We start from the raw sequence: 21,202 nt of genomic DNA, 5'->3' as shown, positions 1-21,202 counted from the left end.
CATCAAAATCAGACAAAATCATTACAAGTAAAGAAAACCACAGACCAATATCCCTCATGAACAGAGATACGAAAGTACTTAACAAAATATTAGGAAAAAAACCCCTCATACTACATATAAAAAGAATAATGTACTGTGACCAAGTAGGGATTATCTCAAGAATGCAAAGTTAGTTTAACATTCAAAAATCAATAATTATAATTCATATATTAAAAGACATTCCTTTATTAAAAAGAAAACTACTTGATCATCTCAATAGATACAAATTATTTGACAATATCTACATATGATAATACCTATATATTCAATACCCATATATGATAAAAACTCACAGTGAACTAGGCATGGAAGGAAACTTTCTCAGCCTGATAAAGGGAATCTACCAAAAAACCACATACGTAGATAAATACTGATAGATACATGGATAGATTTAGAAATGTTGATATGAGTATATAGTGTATATATGTGTGTGTACATGTTGTACACACACACACACATTTCCTAGTGTTGGCTCCTAAGCAATGACATACCAATAGCAATGAGCATACCTACTGCCTAGATCTTGGTTTCTAAACTCCATTCTTCCCTGAAAGGAACCAGCGTTCCTTGAAAAAAAGGTGGATTCAGGGCTTGCACAGGGAAAGTGCAAGAGTCTGAAACTCCAGTCACAGAAGTAGGAATGTATTAAAGAATGATAGAAACATACTCAAAAGATATAGAAGTCAGCTTGAAGGGTCTCCCACTAGCTCTTCTGAAACAACATGAGCATTAAAATTAATAATAATAATGTAATACAGCCCACTGGACAAAATAAAAATCTATAAAGCCATACTGTTAAGAATCCATAAATGAGTGAGGAAGCAAGGAAAAGGGAAAGTTCTTCCTTACAGAAGAATACCAATTGATAAATATAGAAGATATGAAAGTTAGAAAATCATCAGATCCTACAACTAGTGGGCAAACATCTGATAAGAAATAGGATACTTACAAAGTCCCAGAATACTTACCCACAAATTGCTTATTAATTACAAAAATAATCAACAATAATTCACAATGAAAAACTTGTAGGCAGCACCTTAATCAAGTGATCAAAATCAACAACACTGATATTGGGATAGACTGTGATTCCTGCCATGGTATACTGAGAAAGACATATTGCTTCTGTAGGTGCCCTAAGAGTATGACCTGAATTTAATCAGAAAGAAACATTAGAATGAGAAATATTCCAGCAAATATTTACCCTGTACTCCTCAAAAATGTCGAGTAAGACAAAGAACAGATGAGAAATTCTTGCAGATTAAAAAAAACTGTAACAACAACAAAAAGGCTCCAGTGCTAGATGGTTTTACCTCTAAGATTCTTAAACATTTTCCAGCAATAAAATATCATAATGCAAAATGAATCCTTCCAGAATATTGGAAAAAAAGGAAAGCTAGCCTAATTCTAATGCTAAAGCCTAACAGCAGCATTGCTTATAAATATGGCTGCAAAATTCCTTAATAAAAGCGTAGAAAGTCTAACTGAAAACTATATTTGACAAAGGCTAAGAAAGATAGGATGCATCCACTGTGTTATTGATCCTTTACTGCCAGGGGGAGTTTATCAGACACTCAGATACAGTTTGATGGTAGTAAAAACTTTATGGACACTTCAATAGATGCCAAAAAGATATCTGATAACAACCAACACCAATTACTAATTTAAACCTTAAGGAAACTAAGTATAAAAGGATGGATATTCTTTATCATATTAGCAACAGCTAGTGTCAGAATTAATGGTAAAGCACATCAATAAAATCACCAATTAGACACAGACAGCTATTATTACTCTTTAATACTGTTCCGGATATTCTAGCCCATGTAATATAATGTAAAAAATATAATAAAAGAGGTGTAACTATTAGAAAGAATTGCATGCAATTTTTAAAAACTAAATTACATACTATATTATGTACTGAAACCCAAAATAAATAAAATGGAAAATTTTTCCATTAATAGTTTAGTAAACTGGTTATTTAAAAGATAAATATATAAAAATATAAAACTTTACCACAAAATGACCAGTTGATAGACCTAGCTGGAAAAAACCAGATTTCATTAATAGCAATGAAAATATCTACACATACTCCTACAAAGAGATGTCTAGAACCTATTGAAGATGAAGAACCAAATGTTAGTGAAAGGTATGCTTAAGATTTGAGTAAATAAAAATAAATACTATATTCCCAAATAAGAATATTTAAGTTTGTAAAGATGTTTGTTTTCCCAAAGTAAGTTATGCATCTAACAAAATCTCAATAAAAATTCCATTGGAACTTACTCCGAGAATTTGACAAAATAACCCTACAGATTAAATGAAAAACTAAACTGGTGAGAAAATAATTAAATTACAGCTTTACCTCACAACATATTTAAACATAATTATACATTCTCTAGATGATTTAAGTAATTAAATATAAAACAAAAAGAGGCCAGGTGTGGTGGCTCACATCTGTAATCTCAGCACTTTGGGAGGCCAAGGCAGGCAGATCACCTGAGGTTGGGAGTTCAAGACTAGCCTGACCAACATGGAGAAACCCTGTCTCTACTGAAAATACAAAACTAGCCAGGCATGGTGGCACATGCCTATAATCCCAGCTACTCAGGAGGCTGAGGCAGGAGAATCACTTGAACTCAGAAGGCGGAGGTTGTGGTGAGCTGAGATCGCACCATTGTACTCCAGCCTGGGCAATAAGAGCGAAACTCCATCTAAAAAAAAAACCAAAAAAGAACCAAAAATATAACTATTAAAAAATCAGAAGAAAATAAAAGTGTCTAGTTAAATTTCCTGTAAAATGAAATATCTTTCTAAGCACAATATCTGTGTAAAGGAAAAGTTTATGTATATATGTCTACATAAAAACTAAAAATACCTGCATGTCAAAAATCATAAGCAAAATTAAAGGCAAAGTATAAACCAAGAAAAGAAATTTACAACAAACACAGTAGACAAAATTAATGTCCTTAAGCTATAGAATACTTTTAGTCAATAAGAAAAATATTGATACTCTAATAATGTAGCAAAGAATATAAAAGACAATTCTCTATAAGATGACAATTGATTAGTAAGTACGAAAAAATGTTCAAAATCACTACTAATGAATTAAAACTACAATAAAATGTTTTTTCACTTATTTCCAAAGGTAACAACCAGTGCTAACAAGGCGGCATTAAGCTTTCACACCCACTGTTTGTTAGAGTGCAAGAGTCTATAAGCTTTCCATGAAATATATTCCCACAAATATATATTTGAAAATCTAATAAGCCCACATCCAAAAATCCATTATAAGGAAACAATAAAAGATGTGGACAAATATTTACTTATAATCTGATTCTTCAAACACTGAACATTTGTGAATAATCCAAATGTCCAAACAGGATCATGGTTGTTAAACAATCAAATATTCAAATAATCAAAAATTACACTGTCATTAAAAAAACCCATATTTATAAAGAAGAGTTAGTAGTCTGGGAAAATAGTAACAAAATAAAGTTTATAAAAAAGTAACTAATGTGATTCTTCACAGAATTAGAAAATAACTATTCTAAAATTCATATGGAACCAAAAAAGAGCTTAGATAGTCAAAGCAATCCTAAGCAAAAAGAACAAAGCCAGAGGCATCACATTATCCAACATTATCCACATTATCCAAGGCATCCACATTACCCATGCAAACTATACTACGAGGCTACAGTAATCAAGACAATATAGTACTGATATAAAAACAGATACATAGGTCAAAGGAAGAGAATAGAGAACCCAGAAATAAAGCCACACACCTATAGCTATCAGATCTTCAACAAAGTCAACAAAAATAAGCAATGGGGAAAGGACTCCCTGTTCAATAAATGGTGCTGGGATACATGACCAGCCATATGCAGAGGAATAAAACTGGACTCCTACCTATCACCATATACAAAAATTAACTCAAGATGGATTAAAAACTGTAAGACCTCAAGCTATAAAAATCCTAGAAGAAAACCTAGGAAATACCCTTTTCAACATCAGCCTTGGCAAACAATTTATGACTAAGTGCTCAAAAGCAATTACAACAAAAATAAAAATTGACAAGTGGGGGCCTAATTAAACTAAAGAGCTTCTGCACAGCAAAATAAAGTATCAACAGAGTAAACAGACAACCTACAGAGTGAGAAAAACTATGCATCTGACAAAAGACTAACATCCAGAATCTATAAGGAACTTTACACAAATCAATAAGATACAAATAGCCCCATTAAAAAGTAGGCAAAAGACATAAACAGACACTTCTCAAAAGAAGACATACAAGTGATCACAAACATATTAAAAAATGCCCATCATCACTAATCATCAGAGCAAAGCAAATGAAAACCACAATGAGATACCATCTCCCACCAGTCAGAGCAGGTATTATTTAAAAGTAAAAAAATAACAGATGATGTTGGCAGGGCTGCAGAGAAAAGGGAACACTTTTGGTGAGAATGTAAATTAGTTCAGCCACTATGGAAAGCAGTTTGGAGATTTCTCAAAGAACTAGAAACAGAACTACCATTCGACCCAGAAATCCCACTATTGGCCACTACTGGCTATGTACTCAAAGAAAAATAAATTATTCTACCAAAAAGATACATGCACCTGTATGTTCATCACTGCACTCCTTACAATAGCAAAGATATGGGATCAACCCAGGAGTCCATCAACGGTGGAATGGATAAAGAAAACATGGGACATATACACCAAGGAATACTACACAGCCCTAAAAGAGAATGAAATCATGTCCTTTGCAGCAACATGGATGCAGCTGGAGGCCATTATCCTGAACGAATTAATGCAAAAAACAAACAAACAAATAAAACCCAGAAAACCAAATACCACATGTTCTCACTTATAAGTAACAGCCAAACGTTGGGTACAAATGGACATAAAGATAGCAAAGATAGACACTGGGGACTTCAAGGGGAGGGAGAGTGGGAGAGGAGCCAGGTTTGAAAAATTACCCATCGGGTACTATGCTCACTACCTGGGTGACAGGTTCAATCACATCCCAAACCTCAGCATCACACAGTATCGCTCTGTAACAAACCTGCATATGTACCCCCTGAGTCTAAAATAAAAGTTGAAAAAAAAAAGTCATAAAATTACTGTAATTCCCTTCTAAAAATTGTTATAAGAAAATATATTATCTCTGGGTAATGAAGAAATGGGAGATTGAAATTCTTATTTTATTACTTTCTCTATTTTCTACAAAGAACATGTATTCATAAAGACAGAGAAACACCATTAAACAAATTTACCAAAAACTAAAGCCTTTTTAAAAGTAATAATTTACCTGACAGTTTTGTAATCCAGTTTCCCTCAGTATACTAAAAATATTATTACTATACCTACTGGGTGCAAAGTTGCATTAAAAAACAGTCATACACTCTAACATTGTCACAGGTCAGTTTATTGAGAAAATCCTGACGCTATATGTTAATTCTCTTTCCGTGATTACTTTTCATTATCTCAGATGAGACTCCAAAAGGCCATAGCCATGAAGTTACACAATTACTTTCCCATATTTCGTTCAGGAACACAAAAACCAAATGCAAATAAATGTTTAAGAGAACATGAAATTGGCCTCTTCCTTCCCCCCATCAAAGGTAGTCATTAATGGTCAGGAAGCACAAATTGAAACATGTAAAAAGCAAATATTTTTGCTAGATTTTATTATCAAAGTTTCAAACCTTTCCAATTGTTTTTTTATTTTTTACAACAAAAAAGGTATCAATACTTTTCATTCCACTCTTGTCAACTTTAGCCAAAGCCTTCTGAGCTGCAGTCATTTTGCTATTTTTCTGTTAATGAAAATAAGAGAGAAAAATTGTTATGAATGTAACATTTATTAATCATACATGCAAATCAAAGAAGACTGCATGTCTCAAGTTTCATTAAGGAAGGTAAGCGTCCCCCACTAACAGGCTTCATAAGGGAGTGAAAAAGTTCTGATTTCTATTCAGAATTCAGACCTCAGAGACAGAATATGTTAAAAGAGGTGGAAGACAAAACTGCCGCCTTCTAAGGAGCAGAATGTTCCAACCAATGGTTTACATTGGAGAGGGGGTGGATAATTCTGGAGGGCGCATAAAGTGCAATAACACAAACAATGGAACTGACACAGGCCGCAATTGTCAGAGGTAGGAATTACAGCCTTGTATTACCACTTGATGAATAATTCACACCAATTTACCATCTGATTTCATTCATTTGCTCCATGGGAAACCAAGGACAACCCCATGATATTCAAAAGATGACTCGTGTTGCAAAGCATCCCAGACCAGCAGGATAGCTGCCTTATTTTTCCTCCAACAAAGCAATACTTTCCAAAAAGCTGACTCCAAATAATTCTGCCCTGTACATTTCTCTCTCTCTCTCTGGTCACTGAATTTTTTTCTTCCATGTCTTATATAAAGCACTTGCAGAAGGTAAGTAGCAGCTGATTTAACTTTGATGCAGATGCACCACAGCTTGTTTGGAAGAAGCATAAATGATGGGAATCAAAAAACAAAAAACCACCTGTCTACCTGGGAATTGTAAGACAAAGTCATTGCCAAAGTATTTTTTAGAGGCACAGTATATGATTCCCACAATTCTGCTTTTCACTTTCAGTCACTCCTTAGTAGGCTTATTTTTGACTAAATGGTGCAAAGCAACAGTCTGCTTCAGACTTATCTCTGCATTTAAGACATTCCCCATGCTGTGCCCAAGTGGATACAGTAAGTGGCACTCACACAGAAGGGCGGGGCACAAAGATTTCTCTCAGAGAAACTGACAATGTCCCTGCTGACACAGCATCGGGATAACTAGCTATTTGGGCAGATCTTAAATCGAACTATCCCCAATACCATATGCCCAAATAAATTACACATTGATTTAAGAATAACAGTTCTAAAAAACATTAAACTCAAAGGGGAGTTAGTATTTTTAAAATCTAAGTGAAAGTTAACTTATCTTGAGATAGGCAATGCCTTTCTAAGCATAAAAACAATGGAAAAATCATAAAGGGAAACAATTTCTGTACTTAATCCTCAGAAAAATTTAACACTGTTAAAAAATCAAATGAAAAGGTTAAAACAAGTTTGTGTCCTATATTTCATGAAAAGTGTATAATAGCCTTAATTTAGAAGGAGCTCATACAAAGCAACAGAGAAACATTACTATCTCAACATAAAAACAGGCAAGGGACAGGAACCAACAATTTGCAAAAATGCAAATAGGCCATAAGCATTTGGAAAGACAACCTTTCCAGTTAAACAAATGTAGCCTAATTTGACAGGCAGCAATGTTCAAGAATAAAAGTGATACTCAGTGCCGTCAAAAATGCAAGATAAATACTCATTGGCAATAATGTTTGGGAGCACAAATTTGTACAGTTTTGAAAAGCACTTTAGCTATATATATTTCAATTATCATGGAAGAGTTCATGTTCTCCAAGCTCTTAGTTCAAATTTGTGTCTAATGAAATGATTGGAGATACAGTCTATAAGTAAGAATGTCTATCACTTCAATAAAAACAAAAAATAAAAAAATCAGAAGTAACCTATATGTCCAAATATAGGGGAATATTAAATTACATTCCATATGGTGAAATAAACACCCATGGCTGAATATCATAAAAACATGAATAATTTTTCAAAGAATGTTTAATGACATGTGAACATTTTCACAATTTAATGCTAACTAAAAAGGGCAGAACTGAGTATTATAATGCCAGTGTTAAAGGCCACATATGTATTTACAAGGCATGTATAAAACTCAGTAAGGAATGTCACCAAAATGCCATTTGCCAGGGTGAGTGCTGAATGGTGAAATTGTTGATAATTTTTATCATCATCATCATAATTTCTGCTTCTGGGCAGCAGGGTTCATAAAAAATTACCTGTAGAGCTTCCTCCTTCCTTTCCCACCCTATCACTCTATGAATACATAGCAAAATTTAGGCACACTCTTGATAAGTAGTATATTGCTTTTCTTTGACTCATTATAAGTCTTAATTAACTAGTAACTTAATAAATCATAAATGCTTAACATTTTCATTGTCATACACAATTCTGAATTAATTATTAAGTCACAGAAATGCAAGTTAATAATTCTTCCTGGTCAAAACTGCAATCACGATCAAGTGTGCAACTGTTCCGCGTGTATTCATGTACATCACCCAATGAGTACGAACGATACGCCACTACACCTGAACCCACATACCTTTTCAGTCTTCAAATCTTTAGTATTAAACTTAGTGTAATCTTCTTTTGCTTCTACAGGCTCATCTGATAACTTTATTTTCTGCAACATTAGAGCAGTGAAGTGGTGTCAAATGTCACCTTGACACTAACATCAATCCATTAAAAAAAAAACCAACATGTATAATTTAGACCTCCACAGAGGCAAATGGAACAGAAGACACAGCAAAGGGCTTACTTTTTACAGGCTCCTTTACATTTTGTCAATCATTTAGGGAATCAAGTCACACATCACTTCTAAGAAGCAGCCTTGGTGATGGTGGGTATGATTGGGTAAGTACGTGGCTGAGGTCCTTAGCTGGTCTAGCAAACACAGGCTTTGTAGGTGCCAGGTATGGTGGGCACGAGGGGATTGCTAATTACCAGATGAATGCAAAGCACAGAAGTCAAAATGAGAATAGTCTCTCCAAGGAGGCCAGGTGTCCAGCCAGAATCCCTATTTCATTTACCTCCTGGGCTGGTTTAATGTTCACTTATGAATGAAGGGACAATATTATTCTATAATCACTATCTTTGTACAGCTTCATGTCCTTCCCTCCTTTCAATTCAATTATCTTACTTTATCCATGCAAGAACAACCTTGCACAAGCAAGCAGCCAGCAAGAGAGGGAAGCACAGAGAGGCTAAATGAATAGCTTAAGGTCACCAAGTAGAGGACTTCGGCCAAGGTTTCAATTTTGATACAGTGTTCTTTCCATTAGGCCCAATGCCAGTAAGTCAGACCTTTACTGAACATTTTCTCCTTTCACATGAACATTTTACACCAGTGAATGTGAGAATCTCGTCAAGGGCTAGACTTTAGCCTTAATGATCACAATATAGAAGAAATCATGCCACACTTATTATGTAAAAGGTACAATAGCAGGGAAGACAAGTCTTGCTGTTGAACATGGAGAATTGACTGCATGGTAATCACAAGCCAGATTTTTATAATTTTCAGGCTGGCTGTGGAGACACCAGGTTGACCAGACCCAACATGGATCTACCCTAGGAAACAGACTTCTTCCCAACTTCATTCTTCATGCCCCTGCTTGGCTAAACAAAGAACTGGTAGAATTGGTGCTAAAAGATTCCACAGCCCATGGTGTTTTATCCCATAACCCAAGAGAATAAAACACCATGTCTTGAAATTGTTTGCTGTAAAAAACAGAGGCTCATCCTGGGAATATACCACATACTATAGGAAAACCTCTTGGCCACACAGCAACCTCTAGCAAATTAATCATTAAAAGACAAAGACTAATCCATCACAAATGAACCACCTATCAGCACCAAGTGAATGTATATTTGCAACTTTGTTAAGAGTATATGTTTCAGCTGGGTGCAGTGACTCATGCCGGTAATCCCAGTACTTTGGGAGGCCGAGGTGGGCGGTCACTTGAGGTCAGGAGTTCGAGACCAGCCTGGCCAACATGGCAAAACCCCATCTCCAATAAAAAGATAAAAATTAGCTGCGCATGGTGGCATGTGCCTGTAGTCCCAGCTACTCGGGAGACTGAGGCACGAGAATTGCCTGAACCTGAGCAGAGGCTGCAGTAAGCTGAGATTGTGCCACTGCACTCCAGCCTAGACGACACAGCAAGACTCTGTCTCAAAAAAAAAAAAAAAAAAAAAAAAAAAAAAAAAAAAAAAAAAGAAAAGAAAAGAAAAAAAGAAAAAGTAAAGAAAAAAAAAGAATATATGTTTCTATTTAAATTAAGACAGTAAAGGGTGTTTAGGTGATGCACATTTTTTCTAGAAAGGGATCTTCAGCTAGGAGTGTGGGACTCACAGCTAATAATGCTGAAGGCCAAAATACTTTCAAAACACAAAAAGCTTGAAGTTATGAGGATGCTGTGGCAAAATGTTCCTAACATAGATGTCACTATAAACACTTAGGCATCATTCCCTTTTTTTCTTTAGAGACAGGGTTTCACTGTGTTGCCCAGGCTGGAGTGCAGTGGCTATTCATAGTTGCGATCATTACATACTATAGCCTTGAACTGTTGGGCTCAAGTGACCTTCTGCCTTAGCCTCCTGAGTAGCTAAAACTACAAGTGTGTGCCACTGCACTGGTGAGGTTCACTTTTCACTGATAATTCAAATAAAAAGTGTTCATTACAAGAACTTAAGATGAAAAGTACTTTTGTATGGACATAAAATGTTTAATTGGAGAAATGATTTGTTCAGGTGTTTTAATAGCTCACAACAAAACAAGATACCAGTTATAAATATTTAAAAAAAGAAAATGATTGTGGTAGTCTCTACATATAACTAGTTTTTATGTTATTCCTAGTGCACTGTTGAATATATTGGAAAAAAAGATGATTGAAGCATTTACTAAAATTTTTGTTATTTAAAAGACCAAATCACTATGGATTTGGGAGATTGTTTCAGCAGAAAAGTGGCTCAGAAAGACAGTAACAAATGACTAGATGGATACAGTTCTGGAAAGAGAACAAAGTACAGAGTACCACAGGGATTAATGTTAGGCCTTCTTACAAATGATTTGCAAGAAGAAACTCGGGAACATCTCCAAACCCACTGGTTGTATTCAACTCTGCCTGCTGACAGTGACAAATTGAAAAGACTGGAGCGAGTGAGGGTTGGAAGGTGAGTTTCAACAAAGGCAGACATATGATAGTAAAGGAAAATAACATAAAACATATTAAGGATGACAGGCTCCATGCTATCGATTACAACATAGATACAAAGATACCTAACAGCTACTGGAATATATTTCCTGCAAACAGTCACCTATATTACTGTAAAAATCAATCAAGTCCTGGATACAGACAGGAAAGCTAGCAGAAGATATGTCCTACGCTTGTTTAAATGATGGTACATCATCCAGTATAGTTTATAATGTGTACACTGGAACCCCAGAAAGACACAGAGTAGAAGACCTCGAAAAGCAACTCAAATAATATAGAAGACAAGGCTGGGGTTTAGGAAGAGCAAGATGCCAAAATCGAAATCAGGGCTTGGCAAATGACAGCCCAGGGGCCAAATCCAGCTGGCTGCCTGCTTTTATAAATGAAGTTTTACTGGAACACAGCCATGCTCATTCGTTTATGTATTATCTGTGGCTGTTTTCACAATAAAACAGCAGAGTTGAGTAGTTGCAACAGAGTCCATCTGCTTCATGGAGCCTAAAATATTTACTATCGGGCTTTAGAAGAAAAAGTTTGCTGATCCCTGATCTAAATCATAAATGATGAAGTCACAAACAACTTAAATTCTGAAAATTAAAATAAGAAAACAGAAATCAGGAGCAGAGAAGAATAAAGTTATGAAACATATTACTCCAAAAGGTACCCAAGGCTAAAGCTTTCAAGAATAGGTTTAGATCAATTCATGAATGATCTCTAAGTTACTAAGGAAGATAGATATTTGGGAGAAAAAAATCTGCTTAAGTTTTGGATGAAGAAAAATAAGAAACACTCTCAGAGAACCTACCCTCTTAGTTTCAGCAACACAATTGTGCCTGTCTAGGTCCTCTAGAGCTACTGTCAGAGATTAACGACTGGAATGAAAGAAGCATGGGTCTGGCCTAGAGCAGTCCTTAGATCTTACAGGAACAGGCTTCTGCCCAGTGCATTCTCCAACAGAGTAAAAAATGCATTTTTTTTTTTTGACAACATGCTGAACATAGCCCCAGACAAACACTGCTGTACTTTCAATTTTCTGTCCTTTTCTAAGGACAATGTTTTTGGAGCCACCACCACCTCTATAAAGGGAATGATATAAAAAATTCTGAGCGTGTTGGCTACCTTATAGGCCAAGGAATGAATGCAAGGGAGAAGGAAAGTTTGTAACATCCGCAATATGTCCATTTTACATTCTCAAGGCATTCTTTACTTTGCTGGCTGAAGAAATGACCTCACTGACAAGCTGGTGCGCATGCTTATTTCCCTGTCTTGAAGCAGCGTTTAACTCATCTGAGATCTGGTCTGGGCTGAAGGAACGCTGCAATTTGCAGTCAGGTGTGGTTTATGATTGGCTTCTCCATTCTCTTGATCTAGGAGATAAACACACCAGCTGCAGAGGAGCTGTGGGTAGCAGCCTGAGAATGAACGAGGAAAAGATTTTCCACTAATAAAGATTACATGTAAATTCATCAATCATTTCAAACTCAGAAAAAAAGTGATCATCCTTTCTCAAAGGATTCTTTGTGTTATGGAAATCATTTTCTGTTCACCTTTGTGTGCCAGTGACAATTAGATTTGGCAAAATGAATTTTAGTTATATATAGAGTATGCTTAGTGATTACTAAATTTAATTAAGTGATCTAACTAATGCAGGAAGATTTAATTTTAACTATATGTCTTTAATATTTTCATAGGGGTACCTTGCTAAAACCAACTCTTCTTGGGTTTTCATGGCACTTTATCTACCATTCAGGTGGAATCTACAAAAATAAAAAATAGTGATGGACAGCCCACTACAATCTTTATTCCACATGGCATCACTCCATGCAAAATGGATTTAGTATGTTTTAAAATATATTAGAAAAAACTAAACTCATGAGGTAAGAGTGTAATATTTTTCTAAGTCCCCCAAAGATATCTTAGTCACAGCTTCTTACCTTTGATGGAGGATTTGGCAACGAGGCTGAAGGTTCTGGAAGCCTAAGGAAGTTAAAAATAAGAATCAAAGTCATGGTTTTTCATAGACAAACAAACAGAAAGACAGGGCCAACTTAAGACTTAGTAAGTCCTACTTTTCAACTTACAGCTTTACCTCCATATATCTTCCTGTTCAATTACCTCAGTGTAAAGAATGAAAGTTTTCTCAATAAAAGAGTCTTTATTTTGATATGTAATTCCTTGTTTTGGCGTTGTCTGAACTAAAAAATAAAATTAGAACCCATCTGTTGGAACAGAGTTGCTTTTCTTTAGCCTCTATAAATTTGTGTTTGGGTGTTGGAGTATTTTTTCTTCATAATAAAGATGCTAACATGTATTTAAAGGTGAAAATTATTTTAACTGTTCACAAAAAGCCACATAAATTTCAACTTTTCTTCCATCAGAAAGCAGTTTAATTGGCATACCTTTCTTCTGAACTCTTCAACCAAAACTTAAAAATGTTAGTGGAAAGAAAGGAATCTATACAAATAACGGAGTACAAAGACATGAGGTCTCTAACAAGACAAGCAGCATAGAAATCTGGGGATATTAAGCAGAGGGATATGATTATCAATTTGAAGCAGGCTTTCAACTATTATAGAAACCAGCTTGCAATCATTGTTTTTTAAAGTAGGACCTCTGGAATTTGCTAAAACCAGTAACTATATCTATTAAAAAGTCATTTTATCTTCATGACTCAGAGGATAAAAAGGATTTATAAGGATCAGGAAAAGCTATTAAATCATCACACGCATAAAATCTTAACAACAAAATTAAGTAATGATTTTGCAAAAATCTAGAAAATAAACACTTCTTTTTCAACTTAAAGTCTAAATGTATAAACTCTTTATAAAGAAAGGAACATACATTAAACCATTCTTAAAACCCTTCTTCTGTCCCTCAAAGACACAGATTGTGTTTCATATTACTTTGACTTCCAAGTCTTGGGCATAGTAAAGTCCCTTCAGTGAACATCTAGTGATAATAGTGCAAATGATACAAATATTTTATAAATTTAAAAAAATTCTATATTCCATCTACTCTTTCCATCCCTCTTTTCTACCTCTTAAAATGATCATAAAGAACCAAATTAGTTAAGTATAATTGAGGATAAAATTTTAACATAGTTAATCCTCTAAAATCAGACCAAGCCATAATTCCAATCTTGACATTAACTAGTTCCTGCAATCTGTATCCATCAAATCAGTTCATTCCAATCATCCATTAAAAATCACCTCCAAGGCACAAAGTAATATGACACAGCTCAAGAATAATCTTGTATCATAAACAGTGATATGATAAGCCATAAGGAAACCCCACTGCTGGGGAAACCAAGAAGCAGATGGTACTTCATTATGACTGAAGATAATCAATACTTACTTTAAGTATTTACATAAGTCATCACTTAATTCTTTAGGGATGTAATCAGATATCAGACCATGGGCATAACGAATATAATCCTCTGAAAGAAACAGAAGGAGGAGTGAAAGTAAAAAAAATAGTAATTATGGTGGTTTTACAGTCAAATTGACCTGAGTTCAAATTCTGACCCTATCTGGATAAAGGGAACTCACTTAAGCTCTAGCCTCAGTTTTCTCATTTGTAGAATGGGGATAGTAATATCTATCTGTCAGACTAGTGGGAAGATATGATGGATGAGATATGACATGGGATGATACCAAAGATATAAGATAAAACAAGTATAATACAGTAGATGCTCCCTAAATGACAGTAAAAACAAAAACTCAGGGTTGCTTTCTTAGTTGAAACCATTGAATACAAATAAAGTTTAAAAATCAGCTATAACAATATGAAATAGTCATGTCTTTGTTAAAAGGGTAATCTTTTCTAAGCCTGTTTCAATAAAGAATAAATCTAATTATTCAACAGTAATGAGCATACTCATTTAAGAGAAATAAAATACCATATGTCTCTACTACTAGGTATTTGCTTTATAAGAACTCTAAAAAAATATATATATATAGTTCTATATGTACATATTGTTCTATATATAGTTCTACACACACACACACACACACACACACACACACACACACACTCCCAAACTAATAAAACACTTAAAAAAACCAACTAACTCAGCAGAATTTATCATCATTAGTTCTAAAGCATCTGGATTCTCAGTACTAAAATGCAGCTCTGGCAGCAATTAGAAACACAGTTACATAAGAAGACAACAAAAACTGTTTCAAAACTCTGTTCTTGAATTCAATATTTTATGTAGACTACAAGCAGATAATCAAACTTAATCATAAGATGGGATAACCATGCGGGGATATAAACCACCAAAAGCAGACCCCAGGTTTGCTGCTGGGATATTCATTCACTTCCTTTTTTCCATTCTCCTCTGCTCTCAAGTGAAAGTAACAATTTGCCTTAGTATTACATAGAAAATGACTGCCGTCTGGTGACCACCTGACGTCAAAAAGTCTTCAGTAAGAGATTTTCATTGTCAATGTAGAACTGAAAGTTATCATTTGACCCTTCTTAAAATTGCTCATGGTTCTGGGATAGTCATTATCCAACCAGTCATGACTAGACAAAGAAAACTATTTTAAGAAAGTCAACATATAGTTCATTTGCTTCCTCTGGTACCAAACCAAGCTAAATATCTAAAAAAGGAAATAATGTACAATATGTAAAGCTTACTTTACGGCCAGGACACTAAATGGCAATATATAGCCAAGCCCAGAACCTTAATATGTAGAGTACTGGTAAAAGCACTAGACTTAGAACAGAAGATCTTGAGGATAAGTTACTATCTCTCCATTTAAAAAATGAGATGATCTGTCTAAATAACCTCTAACATCCCTTCTTCTACTTTTAAAACAAAATCTATGGTTTCATCCATCCATCCATGGATGCATCTATCCACCCACCTATCTATCCATTAATCATCTATCTCAATCCCTCATCTTCTATTGTTAAAGCCAATTAAAGACACTGACAGCTGGTAACTCAGTATGGCAAAGGTGCTGTCCACCACTCCCAGAATAGCAGTAGCCAACTAGCTATACATGCAAGGCAGATTCCTGCAAATCAGATTGCCTGAATTACTATCAATCACAAACAGGCCACTATTCCTAATTTTTATTTATGTAATGACTAAAGCCATATGTATACCCTGAACAAGGGAACAACGAATTGGAGTTTAACGTCAGAATAATTTCTGTCTCACCATTTGAGATTGTTAACTGTATTATATAGCTGTCCTTATTCAACAATACATATAAAAATAAGAGGACTCTACTTGGAAAAGAAAATAATATACCTTTTTGAGATTATGAAAGAATAACCTAAAAGAAAAATTGCCAAGCAAATCAATTTTCATCTAAAATCAAAGTATATTGATCCCTGTATCAGGAAACATGCGTCTTGAGAAGAAAATGCAAACAGATGCAGCCACTGGAACAGTACAACTGTGTCGCAGGAACAGTATCACAAAAAGGTTATGAGTGTGGGCTTGAGAGACAAGCTCCATAAATAGCTCAGCTTTGCCATTTACTAGTTGCGAGACTTTGGACAGGGCCTCAAGACGCTCATTATGAAATTTACTGGGAGGGTTGGATGAGATCATGTTTGTATAGTGGCAACTTAGCAAAGGGCCTGGCACACAACACACCCTCAATAAATGATAGCCAGGGTTGTTACTACTATCAGTGTAAAAGAAATATTTGCGAATAAATAACTTAAGTATCAATGAATAACAGAAGTAACCTATCGTAGAAATATTCTTTGCTTCTGAAACAAGATGCACACCTGCCACAATGTACACCAGGCATTGGTAGGAATATGAGGCTTCTGTGACATTAAGATTTTTAAATCTTAAGATAGGCATTTACAAATAAGCAACTTACTCCAGACAAAAATCATTTCTGATAAAATGCTTTACTTACCTTCCTTGTCAGTGGAAACTTGATCACCAGAGAAAAATGCAGTTGACTGTACCCGGCAACTGACATTTACATTATTGGTTTTTAATGCTGCTGTAGTTTGGTTAACCTACAAAGCAACCAAGAGGGGAAAAGCAGCGTATTTTCAACTGAACTTTAGAAATCTATGACTTCATAGGTGGCCTTCAAACCACTTAAGAGATCTGCAAAGATGTATTTGAGAACCTAGAAGTATCTTCACCAGACGCCAGAAGATGAGAAATGGCTGCCCATTTGAAGAAAGGCTGAGTGGCAGCAGTATCTCTGGATGATCTCACTACATGGACTGCCATGGCCTACACAATATGAGAGGCAACATATTGTGATAACTGAGAGCTCTGACTCTGGAGTCAGGCCGCTGGGCTTGGCTCTGTAACCACGGCTAGTTACTTAACCTTTCTGTGGCTCTATCTGTGAAATGGGGAAAAAAATAACATCCACCTCACAGGACTACTGTGAAAATTAAATAAGGTGATATATGTAAATAAAGCCCTTAGAATAGAACCTGGCATAAAATTTATATGTAATAATTTCCTAAATAGAATAATATAAATTTCCCACTTCCTAGGAAATATAATCAGTAAGTATAAACTCCTCTTCGCTATTCATATCCTTTTCCCTGGCTAAGAGCAAAAGTAAACATCAAGGATTCTGCTCCACATTGATGCTCATTCTTCGTCTACATGGAATACTACTACTACTATATCACAAATGAAAAGTGAAACATGGCACTCTAAATCTTTCCACTACTTTGCACATTAGGAGCCTGATTATTCTACTGGACTCATTTCCAGCTTCTCAGGCTTCCAATGAGCCTGGTAACATGATATGACAAATAAACATGATTAATTTATTATTTATTATACTTTAAGTTCCGGGATACATGTGCAGAACATGCAGGTTTGTTACATAGGTATACAAGTACCATGGTGGTTTGCTGCACCCATCTACCCATCATCTAGGTTTTAAGCCCCACATGCATTAGATATTTGTCCTAATGTTCTCCCTCCCCTTGCCCCTGACCCCTGAAATGGCCCCAGGGTGTGATGTTCCCCTCCCTGTGTTCATGTGTTCTCATTGTTCAACTCCCACTTATGAGAGAGCACATGCGGACAAACATGATTTTTCACACAGAAGATGGAAGAGAATCTTAGGAAACAGTACTATAACTACTGGTATGCACTGATCTTGCAAAAACTTTATCATTATTCTATCTGGTTTAGTGAGATTCTTAATCAACGTGAGAGTACATATTATCCTTAGACCAGTGGCTTTCAAAGTTTTTTTTTTTAATCACAACCCCATGGTAAGAAATATACAGCAATCCAATACTTAAACACATATAAATATGTTTCATAGAGCCATACTTAATACTTGCCCTTCCTCTGCTATATTTTAATACATCCCATCACATCCCATCTGTTTCATTGCAAGAGAAATACTGGTTGTGACATACTAAATTGATTTGCAAGTCACTGCCCCAGTCCTTCCATTAGGTCAAGATTCTTAGAATCACTAAGATACAGGCTTTGCCTGTAAGACGACCCCTCCTCAGCATCCAGACCCTGAAAGTGGGACATACGTCCTCTAAACCTGAACACCTTTGCCTGGCTGTGTCCCTGGGTCCCTTTGCCTGGCTGTGTGGGAGCAACATCACCCTTGGAGACACCTGCAGGACTGACAATGGCCAACAAGTGCCAGGCCTGGTATCCTCTTACTTGGAAGACTCAAATCTATACCAACAAATTATTTTATTCCATAGTAGGATCAGGGAGAAATGAGAATGCAGGTCATGAGAAAACATAAAGTTAACTTCAGAGATACACAAGTTAGGGAGGATCGAAAAGTCAAAGCCTTCTTCTCATACTTGGTATCTCTACACAATTTTCCTCTTTTCATGGAATATACAGGATGGTCTCTGGATTCAGACTTACTGCCTTCTCTGAAAATTTCTTAGAGAACTGAATTTTTTTCTTTTACCACAAGGCACTAGAGAGGAACTATACCTTTTTTCCCAGCCACTTTAATGTCTTCTCTTTGCTGTACTTGTAATATTTCTTGTTGTCTATTTCTGGATTACATTAAAAGAAAAAAAAAAAAAGACTCAGCACAATGAATTTAAAAAATAAACTCATAAGGTTCTATCATATACAAGTTAACCATTTAAAAATATTTCATAAGTTTATATTCTTGAAAAACTTAATTTACAAACCTGAGAACATACTTGAAATGTTTTTTTAAATGTTAGTAGTAGTGTGGCTACCTCAGGAGTCATCAACCACTAAATGAGTAAGAATTTAAGGACACCTTCCAATTATACACACAACTCTGTAGAAAAGGTAATTTTAAAACCTCAGCAAACAAATGTGAAAGGAAAATAAATCTTGGTGATAGGGACAGGAGGCTGGGAAATTCTGGGCAGAAGAGGGCCAGTCCCTAGCCACGGCCCCACCCTCAAGCCAGACTAAATTGTGTATTCAGTGGAAGGCTGATCAAAAAAATGCAACCTTTTGTCTCTTCTCTATGTCTAATGTGGAAGCCCCCACTTTGAGTTGTTGCTGCCTTACTGGACTAAACCAGTGTACACCTGACACATATTGATGGCTCATGTCTCCCTAAAACATATAAAAGCAAACTGTACCCCCAACCACCTTGGGCACAGGTCTCAGGACTTCCCGAGGCTGTGTCATGGGTGCGTCCTTGACCTTGGCAAAATAAACTTTCTAAATTGACTGAGACCTGTCTCAGATACTTTGTGTTCACACTAGCATACTAAGCAGTCTTAACTGTTTTGAATAATTTTAAGCTCATCTCAATGTTTTCAATGAAACACTTTTTTTTTCTTAAAATAAAAATGAAAATCCCAATAAAGAAAATTGAAACTAAATGCAGGTATCTATGAAGTTCACTACATACATTCAGGAAAAAAATCTTGGTAACTACTCAGTAGTGGCCTGGTGGGATTGGGGGAGCATTAAAAAAAGATCTATCTATCTTTTAACATATTACCAACATAATCATAGCTCTTTCAGAAGAAGATTTAGATTTATGGTAGGCTCAACCTGGCCCTTTATGGGGATAAAAGTTTCACCTCTTATAAATTACACTTACTCTCTTCACAATCCACCCAGCCTTATATACCATGCCATTAAACCATGATTTCCTCTGCAACCTTTTTCATTCATGGGATTTCTTCTTTCTGTGCAATTAGCAAGGGCAGCACTTCCACTCCAGCCTCCTCTGTCCACGCAGGATTTATCTTTATGACCACTAGTAACCCTTGGGTCTGATGTGAATTCACCACCTCTGAGTTATATAGAATGAGGCTCTTTCTCCCTTCCACCTTGTGATGGCAAATGGAAACTGTCCATTCAGGGGTCATTTTCTGCAGTCTGTTAAATTGTATGGGAGAGGGATTGGGAGGTCCCTGGCCTTAGTTCCTGTGAATTTTCTCCCTGTGTCAGCCTATGGTTGTCAATGCTGTAGGCAAGATGAGGCAGGCTGGATTGAGGGCTGGACATCTAGAGCCATCTCCTCGGGACATGTCACTACAGTAACAAAAAAGAGGGACAGGTGCAAATAGCATTGTCAGGAGTGTGAGAATTCCAAGGTGCAATGTCTGCTGTTTTGGAGCCAGGACTACCTGGGCAAACAGCCTACTGTAAACCAAAGCCAATGAGACTGAACTCAACTTCCTTGGAGACTACGCCCCAACCTATGTACAAACCAGGGGAATTCTAAGAGCATACAGCAATCACTAAATAAATATATGCTGTTGAATGGCTTTTAGAAGTTATATTCATTGCCTGAGGAATGAATGTAACTGAGGAATGAAAAAAGCAACTCCAAAAGAAGCTCACTGCTCAAGGTTCTCCTGAAAATCCTACCCTGATCTGGCATCTCACTTCTTTCTTGCATCTACCTCCAAATTTTCTGAAAGAATGTCTCCCACTCCCTGAGCCCCACCGGGAGGCTTCTCCTTTACCTCTGGGAATTGTTCTCTAAGAAGGGGCAGAGAGCACAGACTGAGCCATGCTACCAGGGCTCATGCATACCCCAGCACATGCTGTCTCCTTGGGAAGCTGCCTCGCTCTCAAAGCCTGTTTCCCCATGTGTAAAGAGAGGCTTTTTTCTCACTGGGCTATTCTGAGCATGAAATGTGATAATCCATACAAATCCTATCGCACAACACCTGCCACTTAGCAAATACATAATATTAGCAAAGATATCATGATGCAAAAGATGATTTATTAATAAAACATAAGAAACTAATGTTTATTCAGGTCTGTGCTAGGTACGTAATACACATTTTCTCATTGAATGGTCAGAATGAATCTCAGAATCAATT

The 21,202-nt window shown here is 36.0% G+C and overlaps 1 protein-coding gene across 6 annotated transcripts in view; it reads right to left on the bottom strand.

Moving 5' to 3' along the window:
• Positions 1 to 21,202, bottom strand: part of RNASEH2B (ribonuclease H2 subunit B) — a 63,817-nt gene that overhangs the window by 8,248 nt on the left and 34,367 nt on the right. For 4 of the 6 annotated variants that reach the window (XM_077974386.1, XM_015121098.3, XM_028837596.2 and 1 more), the window contains 6 exons: positions 18,861 to 18,925; positions 16,819 to 16,924; positions 14,285 to 14,366; positions 12,865 to 12,907; positions 8,260 to 8,340; positions 5,712 to 5,855 (listed from right to left, as the gene is read on the bottom strand). In XM_077974386.1, the coding sequence (XP_077830512.1) occupies positions 5,739 to 5,855; positions 8,260 to 8,340; positions 12,865 to 12,907; positions 14,285 to 14,366; positions 16,819 to 16,924; positions 18,861 to 18,925 (494 nt within the window). In that variant the 3' untranslated portion in view covers positions 5,712 to 5,738. Of the gene's footprint in view, positions 1 to 5,711; positions 5,856 to 8,259; positions 8,341 to 12,864; positions 12,908 to 14,284; positions 14,367 to 16,818; positions 16,925 to 18,860; positions 18,926 to 21,202 lie in introns of those variants that run through there. The other 2 variants (XM_015121100.3, XM_015121102.3) reach the window with 2 other exon arrangements.

This window comes from Macaca mulatta, chromosome 17 (assembly GCF_049350105.2).
Source record: "Macaca mulatta isolate MMU2019108-1 chromosome 17, T2T-MMU8v2.0, whole genome shotgun sequence".
Lineage (NCBI taxonomy): Eukaryota > Metazoa > Chordata > Mammalia > Primates > Cercopithecidae > Macaca > Macaca mulatta.
This window is presented reverse-complemented; position numbering and strand designations above follow the sequence as displayed.